Here is a 22441-nt window from a genome sequence, read left to right on the forward strand (position 1 = left end):
GTGCCGCCCGTCACCAGCACGTCGACGCCGCTGGTTGGAGTTTTGTCGTCCACCCAAAACAACCGCTGCCTCTCCGCCCCGGACCTGACAGCAGAGAAACGCCTGGTTCTCAACCCTGTTTCGTCCCTCTCAGCCCTGCACAAGCCGGAGCGGTCCATCAGCCCCGAGAGCAATGACAGCATCTCAGAAGAGCTCAACCACTTCAAGCCTATCGTCTGCTCCCCATGTACCCCTCCGAAAAGGCTTCCTGATGGCAGAGTCCTGAGCCCTCTCATTATCAAGTCCACCCCAAGAAACCTGAACCGGAGCCTGCAGAAGCCGACCACCTACGAGGCCAGTCCTAGAATACTGAAAAAATGGGAGCAGATATTTCAGGAGCGCCAGATCAAAAAGACTCTCTCTAAAGCGACCCTTACGTCCTTGGCTTCCGAGCCCGGGGAAGACATTGTAGTTCCTGATATCACCAACTCCAGCAGTTGCACTAAAGAGCAGCCGCAAGTGCAGGAAGATCACCTTGCACCTGACACAACAGGAGATCCTCGCCCCGAGCTGGATTTCTTTCCTTCTATCAGTGAAACGAAGCTGGGAAGAGGGAGCGAGAAGAACAGAGATTCACAGGCCTTAACAACGGACGACAGCGCTGCCGAACCAGATGCGAGATCAAACGTAACCTCCCTAAACACACGAGTGTCCGAAGTCCCTGACCTCAAAGTGACGGCGTTCATGGACAAATCCTGTCTTAGTCTTGGCCCGAAAATGCTGAGCAGAAGACTCATGGGCGTCAGTGCATCGCTGCCTGACAACAGCACGCTCGGAGTCCCCGTCAAGACACCGGGAAAAAAGCAGCTGAAATACCTGAATAACAGCGAATTGATCAACGTGCAGAACAGCACCTGCAATTCTGTTGAGAACATCATCGGGGAACAACCCCCGTCGCTGAGACGGGGTCGGAAGAGACGCTGCAAAACGAAGCACTTGGAGCACAACGGCTCCGTCAAAAGACTGAGGCACGCGGCAGGGGAGGTGGGCTTGCCTCCGGAGGATCGCTTGGTACGGGAGGTGGAGCAGAAGCTCCAGCAAGAGGAGGAGGACAGGAGGTTGGCCCTGCATCTGCAGCGGATTTTCGACAGCGAGAACAGGACAGTGGATAGGCGGAAAGTCAGAGTCGATCGGTATCTGCTGCGGTCGAAGAGCACTCTGGGTGCTAAGTAGCACTGGTGGACGATGTTGCCTTTCTAGAGGACGATGAGGTTTATGAGATTATCTTATAGGAAAACTATTTTTTGTCATATTTCCACCCACAACAATTGTTTTTTCGTTTTGGTGGTAAGACATTGGTAGGTCCAGTTCAGAGAGAAGCCAGAGTCCTTTCAGATTAACAAAACAAAAAAAAAAAAAGAGAGGAAAAAAATCCTCCAGCTTTCTGGTCCATTGGTCTGAAAGAAGTGTCCATCGTCCCCGTGAATACACTGCAACGCCTCTACGTGCAGTCGGTGACATTCGGGTTCCCCAGCTGGGAGGGTCGCGTGAGCAGTACGCGGGGTACGGGATAAGGACCTCGTCCGTTCCTTGCCTTGTCGCTTCAGTATGCCATGAGAAATCAGAGCCCTGCTCATGGAAAGTAGGCTTTTTCTGTCCTAGAACCAGCTTTAATCTCTCTGCCCGCCCCACTTTCTTCCTTACACTGCAGCTGGATGTGGTGGTCAGACTGTTACCGGTGTCGGCGTGTTCAAATGACCTGACTTGAGGGCTGTTGGGGAGGGAGGCTGATCTGCGTTTCTGCTAGGAAGTACCAAATAGATCCACCCGTAGCGCTTATAAATGAATGTATCTCACTGTCTGCACCAGCAGTACAGATCGTAGGTTACTTTCTTGAAGTAGAAAGCCAAATGCCGTGAAGAAAAACATAAAATAAGGATGTTTACTGAAAAGCCTTATAGGAACTTGGACGTTCGTGTTAGTGACACAGCAGAGGGCTTGGGTGGAGCAGCTGGGAGCCGTGCTCTGGGCGCTGTGACCCAGGGAGCCAATGCAGCTTTTCTCCCAGTCCCTGGCTCTTCCGAGGCGAGAGGGTTTCACGTTCTTCCCGCTAGCGTTGAAGTCTAGGAAGGGAAGCGGTGGCCGGGTGATTTCAGGAAGGACGTTCTCCCTGCTGACATGCACCCTGCAGGTTCTTGCTTGGTTAAGAGATCCCTCAGCACACGAGACCTGTCCTTACGCATCCACGAACGGCGCGAGGAGGCATCCCCGAGGTATCTGACGCATCACCGTCCTCTCCCAGGCGCCCGGCGGTGGAGTTGGGACCGGACCCCAGCCCTCCCGGCCCGCGGGCACACGGCCGCAGGCGCTCAGGGCGACGCAAGCCTGCCCTGCCCCTGCTCCGAGCTAGCTGTCTTCACGTTCAAACCACTAACAAAGTTCAGGTGAGCCACACACTAAAAATTGCTGCTTAAGGCATGGAGTCAGGCCCAGCAGCCTGGACCAGAGCTAGTTCGGAGCCTGGGCTTGGTGGAGCGTGTGTCATCTGCCTACATGTGGCCTTCAGTGGCATCTTGGTGTTTCTAACGCTCTTCCCCATCGTCCATTAACAGCACAGTCATTTCCTTGATTATTTCCAGTAATCCAGGCTCGGAAAACATCAGCTCAACTTGATACTTGAAAGCTGCCTTGCAGAGTATTCACTGGGGAACCGCGGTGCCCACGGGGACCTTCTCCGGGGGCGGAGGCTGCGGCGTTATCGCTCTCGCTGACCCGCGTGCCAGATGACGAGCGGTGTTTTCAGGATGGAACTGAAGCACAGTGCTGGGGCAAACTTACGGTGACCCGTGGCGTGAAGGGAGGACAGCCAGTGCATTTGAACAGGTGGATCTGATCTAAGAGAACGGTCGTTACCCAATTTCCTCTTCTCTAAAAACAAAAAATGGTTGAATTTCTCCCTCCATCTTAAATGGTTAAAAAAAAAAAATACCAATCAGGAACTGGTTTTCTTTTTCTCTCCCGGCAAACCTGCATAACTGCGAGGACCCTGGCGCTTTTTTCCTAAGTGAACTGGATTTTTTAAAAAAAAAAAAGAAATCTTATATTTTAATGGATAAAATTTATATATTTTAAATACTATATTTCAACAGATTGACACTTTTGTTTTGAGAAATCTTATAGCAATGATTCCGTAATATATATATCTATCTCTGTATCTCCTTAACACACAAACTACTGGATGTTTAAAGCCGTACCTAGGGCTCGGTAGACCTGGCCTGCTCTGCCTACCCGTTGCGGCTCGTGGGCCGCGGCTTCCCGTGCCCTCTCACGCGCCGCAGCCTCGTTAGGTGCTGATCGAAGCAGGCACTTTTGACCCAAACCGAATCCTGCTCCTGCCCCCAGCTGTGAATTGGAAGGAAATTAAGTAATTAGAGCCTTGACCCGACCTAGAAGAGCAGCGCAGAGAGAAGTAGCGATGGCCTAGATCTGCCCTCTGCAGCAGGAGGGAAACCCACAGCTTGTGCTCTGAATTCATGCCATTTTTCCCCAACATTTTGAGCTAAAGCACGCACTTCTTGAGTGCATCTCAATTTATATTTATTTTTACAGGCCTCCTTCTCCCTGCCCCTTCCCCACAGTTAATCCTGCGAGCTCAGATCAAACTTCCCTAAACAGTTTCCTTATTTCTCGCTGCGCTTGTGTGGGTTTCACCCAGGCTTGGGCTGCCGGGTGCTCTCTGAGCAAGCCTACACCACAGAAAACTAGATTTACACGCTGAATGTATTCTTTCCCCTCTTGAAATAGATTTCACAGTCCCAACACATCAGGCCAGTGTCTTAAATATCTTCTTTTTAAAAGATTACCTAAATATTTAGGTTTTTGTGCGTTAATTTCCTCTTTCTAAATCCGAGCTGGGCGGAAGCGTGGGAAGCGATGCCTAAACTGGAGCTCGCCCCCAGCCAAAAAAGGCTTAGTGGGACCCCTCGCGCCCCCGGCTTCCCAGACCTCGCCTTCGCCGGGCAGCCGGCACCCCTGGGAACAGAGAGCCCACAGCCTGGCAGCGCTGCTCGGCTCCCTGAGCATCGCGCACGGTCCGTTGCATCCGCGTTGAAGGAGACACCTTTGGACGTGGCGTCGCCATCGTGTCGCGGAAGGGTTGCGGTTGCGGCGGCTTTCAGTAAAGCATCAGGGCGGGATCGGTCTTTTCTCATGAGGTTGCGCGCCCACAGGTTGTTTTGCTTTTAGTCCGATGAAGCTGTTGGCTGCGTTTCTCCGTTCGCTTCTCCCTCTTGTTGCTTAAGGACTTGGGAAGACATGGATCGTTCTCGCCTAGACCCCCTCGCCTTCTTCCTGAGCTAGCGAGAGCGACCGCCCTGGCCGCGATCCACCCGAGGCAGCGTCGGGTTCGAGACTTGAGGCGGTGTCAAGCTAGGATGAATGTTTTTATTAATTTAACACTCTACGTTTGTGTAAGCTTGCACAAAAAAAAAAAAATATAATTGTATATAATTACACTTAAAAGAGCAGGAATTCCCAGCCTCCACCCTTTAAAGGTCCTTTGCCACAAATAATGCCAGCTGAGAAGTAAAATACCTCTTGCTGAACGGTGGGTGCAGCACAAGGTCTGCAGAGGCTCTAAGATGAAACCAAGTATTTATTTCCGGTTACGTGAAAGTCATTTCTAACCCTCCTCCCTCCTGCAGCCGCCTTCTCTGCGGGATGAAGGCAGTCCTTGCCGGCTGTGGGACAGCACGGGCGTGCGAGCACCCTCCCAAAATGTGAAGCTGTCTTCTCTTGTGAGGGGAAAAAAAAAACAGGTCAAGGGATTGCACTGCCGGTGGCGCTGGAGGGGCTGGGGTCGGTTTGAAGATAGAAGGATCGTGTCTGCCAAAGATACCGGTGACTCCAGAAAAATTACTTTCTGACCCTCCGGAGCTCTCTGCCTGGGAAAAGAGGTACGGAAAGGTCCGTGTTTGGAGTCCGTGAGATCAGATAAATGAAGGAAAAGTGCCAAAAGAAGGGGTCCCGCCAGATGATTGTATAATGTTGTTCTATATTGTCAGTATTTTTCTTCAAATGCTATTGTACATGCAGTGCACAGTAGTCATGAAGTGTAGCTTGAACAAGCGCTTCTTTGTATTTTCGTAATGAGAGCAAGGGGGGGGTGGTGTTTGAAGCCTTAAAAGACTATCCCTGGTTTTAAAAAACAAGCCTTTAGCAATGCTCCGAGGACAGACCCCAGGGCTCCGCCTGGACCCTCCGACAGCCCCGTGCCGTCTCCCAGTTGTCCAGTGAAAGGTTGACGAGGAGCTCGTCCCAAGCGCAGGGCGGGGAAGCGTTTGACGAAAACCCGACCTCTCCCACCCGCTGGGAGACCTGAGACGAAAACTAATGACTGTTGGACGTGACGGTCTCGCGTCCAACCGTCGTCATCGGCCACGGAGGCCGTCGGCGCGTCCCCGCGGGTGGCAGCTGGGACGCGATGCCGGTTCGAACCACAGCGCAGAAGCTGGGATGATCCCCACGTGTCGCACACATCGGACACAAACTTTTCCCTTCCCCGTGTCTAAAACACCGCGAAGCGTCGGCTCTAGCATTAGCTCTTCACTATGCAAACGGAAAAACCTTCACCTGGTTGCAGAGGGGGTTTGTGTTCGCCTGGTTTCCTTGGTGTTTACTGTCAAACTGTTCAAAACAAACCTAGATGTTGCTACACTTCTTTTCCCCCCCCAATAATGCTTTAAATCATTGCGCTTTCGTGTTCTCCTCAGCTCGCCAGCGGAGCACCGGGGTGGTAAAAAGACTTACGGTTGTTTTTGGGTCTCAGCTGAACCACCGTGGCTTCATCCGAATGTTTTAAAAAGCGATGGAAGTTACTGAAGGACTGTAGACTTGCATGTGTAAAATGTGTGGGTAAAATGACATGCAGGCGTCTGTCATGTTGTGGCTTCTGTTATTTGGAACAGAGTAAACCCTGCTTGTGAAAAAAAAAAAAAATAATAATAATTGTCACAAACCAGAAATATGCCAACTGTGTACAAATACCGTGTACATTTTAACAGCAACGAGGACTTTTAACTGCAGGACAAAGGCCGAGGTTAAAACAGAATAAAACCAGGTTCTGACAGTGAACTAACCTGTTTCTGCTGAAGTTGCTACGCTTGGAAACAAGCAGGACCCTATTGCTGCTTATCCCGAAGGGGTTGCCGTTGCCCTTGCCTGAATGAGGTTGTTGATTAATGTTTTGCAGGAAATTAAAAAAAAATGAAGGCGAAGGTGAGTATAACGGCGTATTTTTCATGTAGGTGAGCAGCCAGTGGGAGGGGAGCATCCTCCCATCACCCCCCTGTCGCTCGGCCCAACCCCTCCGGTGGCACTGACACCGCTGGTTTTAGGGGTGCCAGACCACGGGATGGATTTGGGGTGTTAATAACTGGTCTGCGCCCAGCTCGGCTCCCTGAGCACGCTGGGGTCCGGCGGGATGGGGCCCCGTGCTCAGAGCGGCCACGAGCAGCGCTGCCCCGGCGTCAGACAGATTTTCCCCAGCGCTTGGCTGCGGGACAGAGCGATGCTGGGACGACGGCGAGAGCTGGGAGAACGGGGGGAGCTCGCATTGGCTTGCCGCTCCGATAATGGTGGTGGCGGCGTTGCTGCTCGCCCACAAACCCTCCTTGTACGACCCCATTGGCGCAGGCAGAGCCCCGTCGTGAGCTGTGCTCATCGCAGGACGCAGCAGTCACAGCACTCTCTGCCCTGTTTGTTGCTGGCCAAAACCTGCCTGCAGCGCCCAGAAGGTGCAGCAGTTTTTCTTACAAAGTGTAAGAAAGCAGCCGTGGTTTTTACGTGCTGTCATGGCAGTGTTGTGGCTGCATCGGTGCTTTCAAGAACTGGAAGTCGCTGCCTAAAAGCCTGAGATTAATCTTGTCACCGCACTCAATTTTGCAACCTCAGGAGGGGAAGAATGGCTCCAAACAAGTTACAAAATAACGTACGTTTTACCCAAGAGGACCAAGGTGTGGGATGCTTTATTCAACTCCTGGCTATACTGCGGACTAAACTTCGGGCGCCTTCTTGGCCACTCTCCTCCCTGGCAGCTGTCGCTGTTTGGGGCTCCCCTGCTTGGACGTCGCCCCTGCGAGAAGGGCTTTTACCACATGGCCCTCACGCGATGGCGTGGCCGTCTCCTCGCCGATGGTTGCAGGGGGGATCTCAAACACCTCCTGGAATTCCTCCATCAGCCTCCGTGCCTCCTGGTACACCTTGGAGCTGGATTTCCTCTTTTGCAAAACAGATGCTGGGAAAACACCAGGGGTGTGAGCAGAACGATGGGACGGCTCCTTGGCTGCAATATTTGATCTTCCCTCCCACCCTTCCGCCTGCCAGCGGCCCCAGCCCTCCTGTCCCCGCAGCACGGGGCACGTCACCGTGGCAGGGGCACAAAGGCGGCTGCTGGGATCCAGCTCCATCCTGGCGCCCGCGTGAAACACGGGAGCCCCAAAAGCAAAGGCACCGGTGGTCTTGGGTAACTCAAGAGTGAAGACGTGCTGAGTTCAAGCCGGGGCAGTGGCTCTTACTGTAGCCTGTAAAAAGTGCCTTAATTTCTTGCCTCTCTTTCCTCCTCTCTTCCCCAGTTGGTGCAGGGAAAAGAGACAGTACCAGGGAGTAGCTGGGTCCTGCTTGCACTAGTTCAGGGTTGTACCACCATCGGGGCTGGGACGGAGATAAAACATGGATGGAGACCCGAGTCCTGCTTCATCTCGGGGCAAACCCACTTTTCCTCCCAAGCCGTTCTCCCACCAGCTGGCTTTGGGGTTCGGTTAACCCAGCTGTGGATCCCTGGGACCCCAGCAGTGTCTGCGGTGCATTTAGCCCTCTGTTAATGGGTGGGCAGAGCATCAGGGTCCAACTTCGTGGTGGGCTGAGGGCGTTCGGCAGGCGAAGCCCCTGTCTTCTCCCCAGGGACATGGCGGGAGGCACCCTCCATCCCCAACAAAGCCGCACCCCGGGACCCCGCCAGCTCAGGGACACCTTTATGTTCAGGTCCTGCCCCTGCCGTCAGCAGGAGAGACTGGGAATGCAGGGACGTACCTAAGGGGATTTCGGTGATGGTCGAGGTGTTTCTCATGGCCGTCAGGATTCCTTCCAGGATCTCTGCTCTTGTCTTTCGCGCGGGCGGGCCAGGCATCCTCCTGTGCTGCAAGGAAGACCAGGAAGCTGCAGCATGCCTCCCCTCCAGGCCGATGATCCTCCGCCTCCTTTTCCTGCCCCTTCTCCTAAACTAACATGGTTTGTGCTCTGCATGAGGTAGGTGAGACAGCCTTTTTTTTTTTGGACCAAGCCAGTCCGGTTTCAACACTGCCTTAAGATTACAGGTGTTTTGAGGAACTCTGGATCAGCTTTTCACGACCCCAGAGCAGTGCAGTGGATCCAGGGGCTGTTATTCTACTACAACCCACCCCACAGACCTGGCTCGGAGGCTGTTTCCTCCACCTCCCTTGGCAGGGGGCTGGCTTTCTCCAGGCCCTTGGTGACAGGCGGTTCCCCCCGCGCTGCCCAGGTGTTAGCACAGCTCTTGGCCATTTTCTGGCCCCAGTGTGCTGAGCTGCCCCATCCCTGCGGTGGGTTCCCCTGGGGGCTGCGTGCCCACACCACGAGGGAGAGAGAGAACAGTGAGGGGCTGGGATCAGGAACTGGGGCCAAGCCCACGCTCAGGCACTCAGCACCCATCCAGACATGTGGGTTGACCCTGATACAGACACAACCATTCTCCCTCCAAAGCTTCAGCTCTTTACCTTTTTCCGAGGGACGTAGGGCTTCTGTAGGCTGTCTAGTCGTGGCTTCGTGTCCCGGTAAACCAGGGGATGTTTCAGGATGTTGTACAGTGCCTGCACGTTCTTCTGCATCCCTGTGAACCAGAGGGAAAATGGAACAAAAGCCTTTGCTGCTTCTTTCTTGGTCAGAGCGGACCATGCCAATCAACCTGCCAAGACTTTTCTGAGCAAAAGCCACCTGCTGTCCTCACTCACCGACTGGCTCGATAAAATCTGGGTCTGTGTCTCCACCGAGCAGCTCCTCATAGCCTTTGTATCGCTCTGGAACCACCTGGGAGCTTCCTTCGCCCTTCTGCTCACTCTTCTCCAGCCTGCCCTCTGCCACGGGCCCTGGCAGGGGTCTGGACACATCCTCTACCTCAAAGCAGTAAAATAAAGGAATTCATGGTGGCCGTTTCTCACCAGTCAAGCTGATGGAGTCACCCAGAGCCTGTCCTGCCAGAGGTCTCTCCCAGTGGCACCAGGCCACGGAGCCACCACCTCATCCCATCTCTGCTCAGTGGGTCTGGGCACAGGGGAGAGAGGGGCCATCCCCATCCTGGCACAGACTTTTTTCCCCTGATAATCCCAAGATTTTCAGGAAAATGAAGTCAAAAAGCTACCCTGGTGAACTCTAGGAGGGAGTTTTCCAGCAGATGCTGCAGGGATGATGCTGGACTGATGAGTTCCTGCAGCTGGAGCTACCCACCAAGCCAGCACAGCCCCGTGCCTCCCAGCAAAACAGGCCGCCAGTTCTTGTTCTTGGTCACAACGTTGCGTTTTGCTTCTTTCTAGTGCTTCCTTCCTTAAACCCCTTGCAGTCAAAGGAGGGTTATAACCACTGGTACCCACAGCACATACACATTCACTTAGGAAACGAAGATCCATCTATGGACCGTTGCTGGACAAGCCCTGAACACTTACAGCCTGGCCTCACCTGTGTCATGAAGAAAGAAGCAACGTCCTCCTCAGCTGAGCCAGGAGGAGGCCTGGGGTCACCTTCCCCCAGCACCGTCCGCCGGTTGCCGGCTGGGGCTGCAGAGCTGATGGGGGTCAGTGGCTGGGCCAGACTCGGAGGCGCAGCATCTCTCGCAGCCGCCGCAGCAGCTGGGAGCTGTTTCCAGAGAAAGGTCTTGACAGGAGCTTTCAGCATCAGCGGCTGCTTTGTGACTTTGGGGAGATGAGACGTGACCTGAGGGGACACAACAGACGTCCATGCACGCTGCCATGAGTGTCAGCATGGGGTTGGGGCCAGCGGCTGGTCCTTACAGGACAGAGTGCCAGGGCAGCCCCGGCTCCAGGGACACCCTGCAGCAGTTTCAGTCCCGCAGGACCCCTGAGCCTGCCCAATGGGCAGGACAGATCCCAAAAACCCAGTGACAAACCCTGCCTGGGGCAGCAATAAGGGGGTGGTTGGACTCCCCAGCCTCATCCTGAGCAGAATACCTCCAATCCTTCCTACTTTTCCCTCTATCCTTCCAACCCCGCTGGAATCCGTGTGTCCCACCAGATCTTCCCATGCTCCACAGCAAGTCGGTTCCGGGGCAATCCTGCCCCGAATACCGCAGCAAGGGTTTCGTCCCCGCCTTAGGCAGGACAAACCCCATGCTCCAAAGGTGCATCCCTCCTTACCTTGCGGCTGGCTTTGAGAGGGATGGAGAAGTGCCTCCTCTCCATGGCTAGACTCTTCTGTCGGACGAGTTTAATCCCCAGATTGTGCTGGAGGAGCTGGGTCAGCAGAGGCGGCTGCCCTGCAGGAGCAGAGGTTCACCGGAGCTGCAGGCAGCTGGTAGAGAGCCCGTGCCCCGCTCCTTCAGTGGCAGCATGCTCTGGCCTGTGCCAACTAACTGCAGACTCAGCTCAGGAACCAGAACAGAAGCCACCCTGTTTGCAGGGAGATGCTTTAGCCCTAAAGACGCACACCAGACTGGGCTACATACCACCAAGGCCAGAGGAGGAGTCCTGACCTGTTTTATTTACTAGTCTACACGTAGCTCGTGTAGGGAGCAACACCATGGCAACGTTTCATCTGCATCCTTCTGGCTATCAAGGCCACACGCACGTTTGGGGTTTATCCCCCCTGCTCAGAAAGCTGCTGCAGGAGGGAACCTGGGCCAGCTGCAGACAAACCCTTTGTGGGATAAACACCATTTGGGGAGCAAAACTTAGCCTGAGACTGCGCTGCTGGAGTCACAGATGGGCTGTTACGGACTTCGATGGAGCCACAAGCAACAGCAGGGCGTTAACAGCATTTGCAAGAGCAGTGCTCATCTGCATTGCTTTTTAGAGAGCAGCAATGATTAGAGCACCTTCTTGGGGGTCAGGGCCAGCATGGTAGGAGTGTCCAAACACCAAAAGACAACGTGGTCCCTGTCCCAGAGAGCTAACCAAGAAGGAGGGACAAAGCAGGAGTCCCCCCACGGAGCCAGGCTCATACTGTACCGCTCCGGGTGGTGGTGAGAGGGTTGTTGTGAAACGTCAGCTCCTTCAGGCACGGGAAGAAAGCCACGGGTAGAAGAGCTGTCTCATCTGCGATCTGTGAGATAAAATAGCCTACTGTTTGCTCTAAGCACTGAGTCATGCCGGAGGCTGTAGAGTTTCATCCCAACACTCCCTCCAAAGCACGTCCCTCCAGTGCGTGGGGACCTGGTACTGGGCAGGTATGTGCAGTGGGGAGGAGGAGGAGGGAAATGGCATCCCTTAACAAGCGATGCCTGTGAGTATTGAGGGCAGAGGCAGTGCTCCTCTCTCCCTCCTGCCTGCTGCAGCGAGAGGACTGGTGCCTCCAATGCTCAGAAGAGCTGCAAGGTGGAGAGGCAGGACTTTATTCCTGCTCAGAAGAGCTGCAGCTCCAAACCTTGCAGCTCCAAACCACAGCCTGGCCCAGAAACCAGCTCACCAACAAGGCAGTGATCTAAAACAGGGTGATGACACACGGGGAACAGCAGCAGAGCTCACTTTGCAAGCAAGCAGAGCCGCACCATCATGTCCCAGGGGGATGTCCCTCGCTAGGCAGGGGACATCATACTGCCAGCTCACCCGGCTGGGAAGCAGCTTGAGTTAAGGCCTGGCAGGAGGGAAAAGCACCAGGAAGGGAAGGTTAAATGAATGTGTTACTTGTCTGTCGGGGCACACTGAGAAGCCGGTGTGGCTCAGCAGATATATATAACCTGGCACCAAACCAGTACTAAGTTCTTGGTGAGACATCGCCATTCACCGTGTAGCTCCAGCAAAGGATCAGTCCAGGGGGACGGTGGTCCTTCAGATATCCCATTCTCTGATTAAATCCCCAAATATGCAAGGGTTTAGGCAAGCTGGGTGCAATTCAGCTGCCTAAATAGGCATCCTGTCCCACCTGAGAGGTCCTGGGTATCTGACACACGCCTGTGGGCTGGCAGATGGACACAGGAGCCAGGGAGAGCTGTACCCTTCTGCAGTGGCAGGTAAAGACCAAGGGTGTCTCCCAGGAACTAAGGCCGGGCTCAAGCAGCTGAATCTTTACGCTTCTCTGGAACTACAGGACCCGAATCACCTTGTTGAAGGCCAGGCTGAGATGCTTCAGTGCAGGAAAGGGAGCACAAACGTCCCTGCGCGTGGAGGGAGTCAGCAGAGCCCTCAAGGCAGATGGTTCTCCCTCCCTGGGAACAACCTTAAAGAGAGGAGGAAGAGTGTGAGCAGAGACACCACTCCAGCTGCAGGAATCCACCCTCCTGAGCCCAAAGACAGCTAAAACTTGAAGAGCTTTTGGTTCAGACCCATTTAGGAGGTTGTCTCGTGGCAGCTTGCTTTGGCCTCTGCGTTACTGTGGGAGCCCTCCAGGGAGTCACGTCAAACGCACCAAACTCCATCGCCCAGGACTGAAAACGTGCACAGGCCCGTGGGGAGCAGCTCTGCTCTTGGGGAGCGAGCGTCTGCATGCACGTGCGCGTTACACTAGAACATGCTGCGAGCGCTCAGAGTCTCTGAAGCTCAGCCCCTTTCTCAAGTTGTAATAAAAATCAGCGTCTTTGGCTTCAAACATCTGATCCTGAAGAGCATCGTGTAAATAAATGTGGCGGGAAAAAGATTACGGTGCTAAGAAGGAATGAACTCCCAGCTCCTGAGCTGCAGTCTCCACCTGAGCCGGAGAACACGCTTCCCCGTGCCGGGAGGACACAGTCACAAGCAAAGAGCAACCCAGCATTTATTTGAAAGTGATATAGGTTTAAGCTCCCTTGGTCACGGGAAGATTTGCTCCTGATCTCCCTGATGAGAGACGATACTCACTGCAAGCCTTGCAGGCACCCAGAGCCCCAGCTGCACACACAGGCTTACTGAAACTCAGCTGAGAGGCTTGGGGAAGGGCAGTTTTGAAGCTCACACCCCAAATCACAGATCGGCCAACGATTCTTACCAGCGCTGGGTGTTCCTGAGAGCCAGAATTATAAACAACCTCTGCAATGAAACACAAGCAAAGTGAGGGTTTCTAGGTGAAGCCGTGTTGGGCCAGACCCGGCCATGGCAAGGCTGGAATTACCCTGGAAAAGCAAGTTAGCGTCAGGCAGGATCTGGCTCCATGGCAAGACCATACCCAAGGTGAGGGAGGATCAGTCACACCGTAGCAGGCTTGCTGACAGCCCCATCACTCCAGGTGAGGTCCACATCCCTCAAACACAGCAGAAACCCTGCTACTGGCCCCAGGGCAGCTGGGAGCTCCCCACAGGTAGATTTTGGTTTGGAATCTCGCCCGGGAGCACGAGGCCCTTCCGACATCACGCTGCTACCGCCCGGCCTGCCCCAGAAGTTGCACCGTTGCCTGCTCCACGAATACCTAACAACAGGGACTGCTACAGCAAGCCAGGGGAGAGAGGAAGTGGTTGGAGGAGCCCCACCAGCAGCCTCCATCACAGCCCGATCCACGTAGGTGACGCCAGGCAGCCTCTGGATCCTTGCCTTCGCATGGCCCAGCATGGTGTGCGCATCACCCTTCAGTACGGGCATCCAGAGGGGAGAGCTGACCTACCCCAGGAATGCAGACCTGTGCATGGGCTACCTACTCACACAACCTTCCTGCCCTCTGCCTGTCCAGGATCCACAGTAATCCACTTCCCTATTTTTGCCAGCATTCCTCCCAGCCGGCATGCAATGTCTCCTTTGGAGCAAGCTGCCCTGGGGAAGTCCAGGAGAGAGGAAGAGGCGCTTCTGTCTGAACCACGGGAGACGTCTGCTTTAGGGTGATTCATCTCCAGTAAACTCCCAGTAATTACAGAGGGACTGTACAGGTTAGCTGGGATGTCTAAAATGGTCTCATGTATCCCTCCCTCGCTGTTTTAATTTTGTCAAGCTGCTTCACTCGCTAGTAAACACCCAGCAGATCCTCACCCTGACACAATGGAGCCCTCTCCCACCGAAACACCTCGTGGTTTCAGTGCGGGCAGGGAGAGGCAGGCGCTGCTCACCTGTCCTGTCTGGATCCCTGTCGTTCTGTAACACGACATATTCAAGCTGTCCTTTCTTCGCTTCCAGCTCTGCTGGCACCTCCGTGTCCTCCTGCTGCGGCAGCCGGGGCCGCTGCCAGAGGCTGCTCAGGAACTTGTACCACTCAGCCCTGAAGCTGTGGCCGTCCAGCGTGGGGTGGAGGAAGAACTGCCGGCTCTCAGCTTGGTGCAGGTAGGGGACAGCTGAAATCTTGTTCCTGTCCAGATTCAGCTGCCTCAGGCTATTGGAAGCAGAAATGCACGAGAAACTCCATGTTTTCTATCGGTGGATGCACCTGGCCATCTGTTCGTGCCAGCGCCTGCAGGGCTGGGAGCTGGCCCTCGACTTGCCTCCTCGCTGAGCTTCCCAGCAGCAGTGCGGAGGCATCCGTGACACCCGCGTCTCACTGCCATGTTCCCCCTCCTCTCCAAACCCCAACCACGGGCTCAGCCCTTGGCACAGCCCGGCATTGCCCCTGAAGCCTGCAACTTTGGTCCCCCACACGAGTCCGAGGGTCATCTAGCTCTAAGTTCCCCTGTTGATGAAAATTTAACGGATGAGGAGACATCCTTACAGTTCATGAAATCACCCAGGACTCTGACGAGCTGTGGTCCTGCTGGGATTCCCTAACAACGTTCCACCTTCCCACAGAAGTATAACATCACCAATGCACTTGCTCAAGGCCACAAGACAGCTTAGGGAAGAGCAGAAACCCAAATCTCCACACTCCAGCCCTGCAGCCTCGTGCCTAAACCTCATCCACTCCCCCCACTCCCCCTCTTCTCTCACAAACACTGCGGACAATGTATGATTCCCTCTGGGAATGTCCTGACAGAGCCAGGGCAACAAGCCAGACCCAATTCCCACCTCCAGTTCACAGCACTGGAAGCTCCAGGGGAACACTGGAAGCTCCAGGGGAACACTGGAAGGTCTCTGTGCTGTCCCCAAACCCAGCACAGCCCAGCTGAGCTGCCCCCCTTCCTAGTGACTCCTCCCTAGCTGAACCATGAAAGCCCACATCAAAGAGAGGGAGCTGATCTGCAGCCTTTCCTAATGCTGCTGCGCTGAAATAATGATGAATCTGGGGCAAAGAAGGGAAAAATGGAGAAAGCAACTGCCGTTTCTCAAATCAGACCTGGAGATCAGCAGACACCCAGGGCAGGAGCTGAATTACCAGCCACCTGCCAGGTTTGGCCAGCTTGTGCTTTGCGGCAGGCTGTTTGCTTCCATCCACTCCCATTTGCAATACCAGAGAGACTAAACAGGGAAGTATCCGAGTGAATCACAAAGATTTTGGGTTTCATTTTAAGCCTGCTACTGTGCAACAGCTGACAGAGGCAGCCGCCGGCCCCCAGAAGCCAGAGCCGTCTGCTGCCAGGTGCTTCCTTACCTGCAGAGCTGAGAAAGGCTCACAAAGACGCTCGAGTCTGACAGACAATTGTCATCCAGCGACAGGACCTCCAGGGATGGAAACCTTAAATGAGCAGAGCTACAGATACAAAGAGGCTCATTAATAACACACTCAAGCAAAGGCAGGTGAAAAGCACATCGTTTGCTCTCACTGCTGGAAGATGTTTCCGCTGGGAGACTGGGCCAGAGCTGTTTTCATTCTTTTAATAGATAACTGATAGCCTACCTCAAAGCAGCTAAATTGAATCAGCCCAAACGACCATCTAGCTCAGCGTCTTATCTCCAACAATGGCAAACAGTGGATACCTTGGCACGGCAACTGCAGCTAAGCTATACGTGAAGGGTCTAATTAACGCTGAATAAATAGCATCCCACTCACGTGGCTCAACCACCCGACAGGGCTGCCGTATCACTGACCAGAGGTTCCTCCCTAGCTGTCGATGACAGCAAATACCCTGGCTTATCGGGGGCTGAGCTGAGATAACACTACCCGGCCACCCAGCACCAACCATTAGGTTATTTGATCTTCTGTTTTGCAAGGGAAGAGCTTTGCTGCCCTGACCGATAAATCCCAGGCTGCCCACCCTCGCCGCTCACCGCTGCCTTGCCTTCCCCACTGCTCCATCGCCCTGCCCGGCGCGTCCCGCCGGCACGCCAGCAGCTCCCCACCGAACCGAAGCATCGCTCGCTGCGTGCGCTTACTCCCATGAGCCTGCCAGGTCCGGAGGCAGAGACCAAAGCCCATTGGCCGTCAAGCACAGGACTTTGAGCTGGGGCAAATCTCCCAATGTCCAAACGTCCTGGGGGCACAAGTTGTTGTAGGAGAGATCCAGATCCTGAAGGAAACAGAAGAAACAATCCCCTGGAGCAAAGAACAATCTCTGTTGGCTTTCCCTAGGTAGATATTAAATATTTACATGAGACAGTCAGGCTCCCACCCCCCTCAGAGTCATCTCTGACTTGCAGGGACTTCACTGATGGCAGTGGGACTCTGCACCTTGGCAGAAGAGCTCGGGGCTGGTCCCCCACTCACAATTGTGACTCATGGGACAACAGCCAGGAGAAAGCCAGGGAGCAGACCCTGCTGGGAGCAAGGACGAGGGTTGCTAGATTACATGAACAGGAATAGCTTTGCTGGGGCATTACAATAGGCTGCATTTCCCCTGGAGGAGCTCAAAGCACTTTCCAAATCAATTTAATAGGAAGTTCCCATCAGCCTTCCCAAGGCTGATTTCTCCAGGCTGTCAGCAAACAAGATCCTGGACACTGGGATGATGGATGAAGCTGGGGTCCATGGGGGCATGGCAGGAAGGGGAGTTTAGGTGGGTCCCATCCCCACCTGTTGTAGCTGAGGCCACGGACCGGGCTGCTCACACAGAGGCACACAGGGATGAACAGGGTGAACCCTGGCCTCACAAGCCTTGGAAGTTTGGTTCCCCATCACCTAGGCATGTGCCCACCAAGTCAAACCCCGAGCAGGTTCCCAACAGTGTGTGGGAGAAACATGGGAGAGCTTCATGGGTTTGGGGACCTTCCAAAGCCTGCAGGCAAGAGGGAAGCCAGGATCAAAGTTGACAGCTGAGCCACTAACAATTCTTTGAATGAGACAAGAAGAAAGAAGCCCTTTAAGACAAAACTTTATATCCAGCAGCAATCAGAAATCCAGGCAAGGACACCTCCCCATGGAGAGCAAGCCTAGATAAGGTCAGTATAGCTAAGCCAGACCCTGAGCCCTCTATAGCAGAGACCCAACTCCAAGCTGGATGGAGAGGATGAGTAGGGCCATTATTCCAGTCACAGTTGCTTGTTCTTGGGATCCATTTTGTCTCTTTTCCAAAGAAAAAACAAACTGACCCCTTTGCTGTGTTAGACAGGCAGCCCATGAGTAGGCAGACACCTACCTGGAGAGGAGGAGAATGGGACACAGAGACGCAGAGCACAGTGTGGAGGAGGACAGGGATCTGCTGGGGACCACACAGAATCAGGGAGGTGATGGATGCCTCAGGTGACTGACAGACTGCAGGGAGAGGATCCTACAGCAAAGGGGGTGGCCCATCACAGGGCAAACGAGTCCTGTGGGAAGGGGCTGTGCAATGGGGATCTGCGAGGGATTGCTCTTTGGGAGGAAGCAAGATGTGAAGGTCCTTGAGGGACACAGCAGAAAGGACATCCCAGAGTCACAAGGAAGCAGGAGGAGAGAACGGCCGTGCAACTTGAGAGGATTTGCCAGCTGAACTTGATAGCTGAACACGAGCCAGCAGTGTTCCCAGGTGGCCAAGGAGGCCACCAGCCCCCGGGCTTGTGTCAGCACTGGTGTGGCCAGCAGGAGCCGGGCAGGGATGGGGCCCCTGTGCTCGGCCCTGGGGAGGCCCCACCTCGAATGCTGGGCTCAGGTTTGGACCCCTCGGGACAAGAAGGCCCTGGAGGGGCTGGAGCGTGTCCAGAGAAGGGCAGCGGGGCTGGGGCAGGGTCTGGAGCACAAGTGTGCTGGGGGGCGGCTGGGGGAGCTGGGGGGTTTAGCCTGGAGAAGGGGGGGCTGAGGGGAGCCCTTCTCGCTCTCTGCAGCTGCCTGAGAGGGGCTGGAGTGAGGGGGGGGCTGGTCTCTGCTCCCAAGTCACCAGTGACAGGGCGAGAGGGAACGGCCTCAAGCTGCGTCAGGGGAGGTTTAGGTTGGATGTGAGGGAAAATGCCTTCCCTGCCAGAGCGGTCAGGCCCTGGCACAGGCTGCCCAGAGAGGTGGGGGAGTCACCGTCCCTGGGGGGGTTCAACCACCGTGTAGCCGTGGGACTTGGGGCCATGGTTTAGGAGGCCTGGGGGTGTTGGGTTGGGGGTTGGACATGATGACCTGAGAGGTCTTTTCGAACCTTAATGATTCTGTGATTCTACAAACTCACACTGCAGGGACACACATCAACGCTACAGGTAGGCTTCAGCGTGACAGTTGGGAAGAGATGAGCAAGGTCTCAGATCCCCCTCATCTTACTTCCAAATGTAGGAAGTCTCCAGCAGTGATTTTCAGATTTCTTAGTCCGTTCAAAGAAAGCTGCAGTTTCCGCAGTCCTGGAAACTTCCGAAACGGCTCTGCAAGGGTAGAAAAGGAAACACTCCAGCGAGTGAGGAACAGTAGTAACAGAGCAAGCCATGCGTCACACGCGTCTGGAATGAACCAAAACCAGCAACAACGAGAGCACGGGTGGTATCAGTGGGCATGTTTGAAAGGAAATGCCCCCTCAGTTAGATGGTTGTCCGTACAGCACATGATGCCCCACCAGCCTACTCCTTTGACATCTGGTTTGCTTTCATGCATGTGCCCCCACCCCAAGTTGGATTATCGCCTGAAGCCACTGATGGCACATTTAGCTTATATGTTTTACTAGTTATAAATGGATCACCTTTTTTCTTCTTCAGATTAACTGAGCCCATGACACTGGATTTGGATTCACCTCCCAGCTCAACCATTAACCTTCTGAGCCTTTGGGACAAGTCATTTCATTATACCACGCTTCTATATATTAAATGGGGATTTTCTTCATAAAGAGCTTTGTTTTCTAATAATGAAAAGCATACCACAGTGGCACACAATTATCGTTACAATAAAGGGAATTAGCGCAAGGGTTTCAATTCAGTAACAGGAAGGAAGCAATTCTGCAAAGAAGTGCTGCATGTGTATCTTAGACCTCTTGGTAAACCTCTAGACCTGTGTTCAGACAAGCGTAAGCTTCCCTGGGTTGAAAAGCAGCATCTATTTTTTGGTAATGCGATCCCTTACCTAGTGTCAGCAGGTTCTCAGCAGCATTTATGAACGCAACGCAATCAAATTTCTCAAAATCATCTTCTTTAGCCTGAAAGATACAGAAAAAAAAGTCATTCCACTCCAGCCCAAAACTGATCTGAAACAACTGGATCTCTCCTTTCCTCAGAATGCCTAAATCATAGCATTTCCCATAATTAGGTCTTCATTTGTTTTCCTGACTATGGAGAGCACCCCTCAGAGGATGCATTTAATGCACAGCTGCTTCAGTGACCAATGTCCAGAAGACCTGGATTAGTCGAGCTGCAAAGCAAAGCTCCCTCTGTGCCCTCACCGCTGACCTCGCTCCCCTGCGTGTCGCAGGGCCCCCGGGCCACATCTCCTACCCACGTGTGACCCAGCAAATGGAGCTGCCCTATGGTTTAGTACATCTGTCCTTCACAGCACCAGGAGGGAACCGTAAAAAGACACTAAAAGCCTATCAGCACCTTCAGCTCGTTTTTCCTTTGCTTTGTAAGGTAGTCCTGAACCCAAATAAAAGTCATATCTCAAGCCGAAGCTGAAATCCTACCATAGTTGAAGGAAACGTCCCTAAACCCAAAGAGCAGCATTTTGTGAGGGGATGTTAAGTGGAGAAGGGTCTACAACTGATGAAGACCAAGTTAATTTGGTTAGGAAGACACGATCCAAAAGTTTGTAGGACAAATCCTCCAAGCCTGTTCACAGCTGGCCGGCTCACCTTCCTGTGCAGGAAATACGCCTGCTTCTAATGTGCGTCTTAGAATCACAGAATGCCCTGAGTTGGGAGGGACCCACAAGGACCATCGAGCCCAGCTCCCGTCCCTGCACAGGACACCCCAAATTCACACCGTGTCTCTGAGGGCCTTGGCCAAGTGCTTCTGGAATATCGCCAGGCTGGTGCCCTGATGCCTCCCTGGGGAGCCTGTGCCAGGGCTCCACCACCCTCGGGGGGAAGAACCTTCTCCTAATGCCCAGCCTAACCCTCCCCTGGCACATCTCCCTGCCGTTCCGTTGGGCCCTGGCGTTGGTCACCAGAGAGCAGAGACCAGCCCTGCCCCTCCTCCTGCCCTCGGGAGGGAGCTGCAGAGCGCCATGAGGCTGCCCTCGGCCTCCTCTGCTCCAGCTGAACAAACCCAGGGACTCCAGCCGCTCCTCGTACGGTTTCCTCTCTAAACCCTTCCCCGACTTCTCTGATCTCTGGATGCTTGTGTGCTAATGTGGTGAAGTTTTCAACTTTTAAGGCCATTCCCTAATACTTCTTGAGTCTCTGATACTCACAGAGACCAGATTTTGGCTGCTTATGTTCACAGAGCACAGGTCAGACGGGTTCTTCAAACAGTGGTGCTTCATCTGGAGGGGGGAAGAGACACAAATGCTTAGTCCTACAGCAATCCTGTACCTGAGCCCCAAAACCAGACCTCGGCTGTCCCCAGGTGAGGGGACCACCTGGTGCTTTGGATCATGGGAAGCAGGGGGGAGAAGGTGGCAGGGAGATGGGGAGAGGCAGCTCCAGAGTCCATCCGCCAGCAGGATCTCCCCAGCTCCACAAAGCACTATCAGAAAGTTTAGGCAATAACAGGAAATCTGCGCTCACCAGAAATGGCTCATCGAGGACATTGTCTTCATTATTTTCTGTAGAGGTAGACCCTGGGGGCTTTCTCCTCTGCTGCAGTGTCTTCCCAGTGGTCCCCTTTTCAGTCCAGACCCTTGGGGTAGCTCTGCGTGCCAGCACCCAGCGCCCAGACCCTGCCACGATAAGGAGATGGCAAGGTGAGCACACACCCTCCAAACGTGTCCTTCTCAAAGTAGCTGCCCTCTGCCTGGTGTTTCAGCCCAGCAGTGAAATCTGTCATTTTAAAATCCCCTATACAGGGAAATCCTGAAGGATAAAATGTTCAGTGACCACGAATTTAAGATAGGAACATTAAAGCTACAGCCAGAGCCATGGAAGAGGATAAACATGCTACTTTATAGACACTAATGGAGCTGTAAGTTGCAGATGTGGAAACGCGGGCTGGAAGAGCGTTCCAGAGATCTCCAATCCAACCTCCCACCCAATGCAGGACCACCAGCAACATTTGATCTGTCAGTCATGGCTTTGTCTAGCGATTCCACCACCTCCCAGGGTAACCTGGCCCAGAGCTGCACCTCCTCCCAGCGAAGAAGTTCCTCCTAACGCCCAATCTAAACCTCCCAAGGTGAAATTTGTGGCTTAGTTATGCCACCTGCCACTGTTAAGTGTTTATAGCTGTCCTTCAGGTAGCTGTAAGCCACAATCTCCCCTTGGACTCCTCTTGGCCAGATAAAAAACAAGCTTAACCACCCTTAACCTCTCCTAGAAGGTCCTGTGCCCCAGACCCCTGACCAGCCTAGCTGACCTCTCCACCACTTCTCAAACGTTAGAAGACATTTCTGCCATTTCTAAGCATTTCACGGACGTGACTCTCAAAGCCCAGAGAAAAAGAAGAAGCTCTAGCTCAGAATGGCTGCGGGAGAACCACGCTGTGCTATCCACATCCCTGCCTGAGGCTCCCCTCCTGCCATCACTCAGAGATGCCTGATGGAGCCCTCATTTAGTGGCTGCTCTAGACGTGCTGCCCTCTTCATTTCAGTGAAGGTTTAAATGATTTTAATACTTTCTGGGCACTTGTTTTAGTTCTCTTGTCACCTGTTATCTCTGTTATCAGCTGTAATGTTGATACAGGAAACCACAGGTGAATGTACCCCCTGTCTGGCCCAACAGCCGGGTGGATGGTGGACCTGCCCCTACAGACACAACATTATTCTGCAGGGAGATTTCACCAGCAGCACTCAAAGAAGCATCACCTTCTTTACTCTCATGTAAAATGTCCCTGGCAGGGAAGCAGTTAGTTGCATAGTTGCTTCCATCACCCATTTTATACAGTCCTGTCGTAGCCATCTTGACTGCAACATTCCTGGGGAGAGCAGGAGAAAAATAAATGGGTTAAAAATGTCATTGGCTCTAACATTACTTTGCTTTACACAGCTCTTC

The 22441-nt window shown here is 53.7% G+C and overlaps 2 protein-coding genes across 2 annotated transcripts in view; one reads left to right on the plus strand and one right to left on the minus strand.

Moving 5' to 3' along the window:
• RNF169 (ring finger protein 169) overlaps positions 1-6111 on the plus strand; it is a 38509-nt gene extending 32398 nt beyond the window's left edge. The window contains exon 6 of the mRNA XM_075110920.1: positions 1-6111. Coding sequence (XP_074967021.1) covers positions 1-1212 — 1212 coding nt within the window. The 3' untranslated portion in view covers positions 1213-6111.
• The window catches only part of XRRA1 (X-ray radiation resistance associated 1), a 21123-nt gene continuing 1744 nt past the window's right edge, over positions 3063-22441 (minus strand). Inside the window, exons 2-18 of the mRNA XM_075110789.1 lie at positions 22255-22364; positions 21023-21174; positions 20707-20778; positions 19426-19498; positions 18640-18737; positions 16359-16492; positions 15637-15735; positions 14228-14487; positions 13183-13223; positions 12322-12438; positions 11232-11325; positions 10422-10540; positions 9727-9981; positions 9006-9168; positions 8772-8884; positions 8068-8173; positions 3063-7273 (exon numbers count right to left, since the gene is read on the minus strand). Coding sequence (XP_074966890.1) covers positions 7032-7273; positions 8068-8173; positions 8772-8884; positions 9006-9168; positions 9727-9981; positions 10422-10540; positions 11232-11325; positions 12322-12438; positions 13183-13223; positions 14228-14487; positions 15637-15735; positions 16359-16492; positions 18640-18737; positions 19426-19498; positions 20707-20778; positions 21023-21174; positions 22255-22364 — 2248 coding nt within the window. The 3' untranslated portion in view covers positions 3063-7031. The remainder of the gene's footprint in view (positions 7274-8067; positions 8174-8771; positions 8885-9005; positions 9169-9726; positions 9982-10421; positions 10541-11231; positions 11326-12321; positions 12439-13182; positions 13224-14227; positions 14488-15636; positions 15736-16358; positions 16493-18639; positions 18738-19425; positions 19499-20706; positions 20779-21022; positions 21175-22254; positions 22365-22441) is intronic.

The sequence above is a fragment of the Phalacrocorax aristotelis genome, chromosome 1 (genome assembly GCF_949628215.1).
Source record: "Phalacrocorax aristotelis chromosome 1, bGulAri2.1, whole genome shotgun sequence".
In the NCBI taxonomy this organism is placed as follows: domain Eukaryota; kingdom Metazoa; phylum Chordata; class Aves; order Suliformes; family Phalacrocoracidae; genus Phalacrocorax; species Phalacrocorax aristotelis.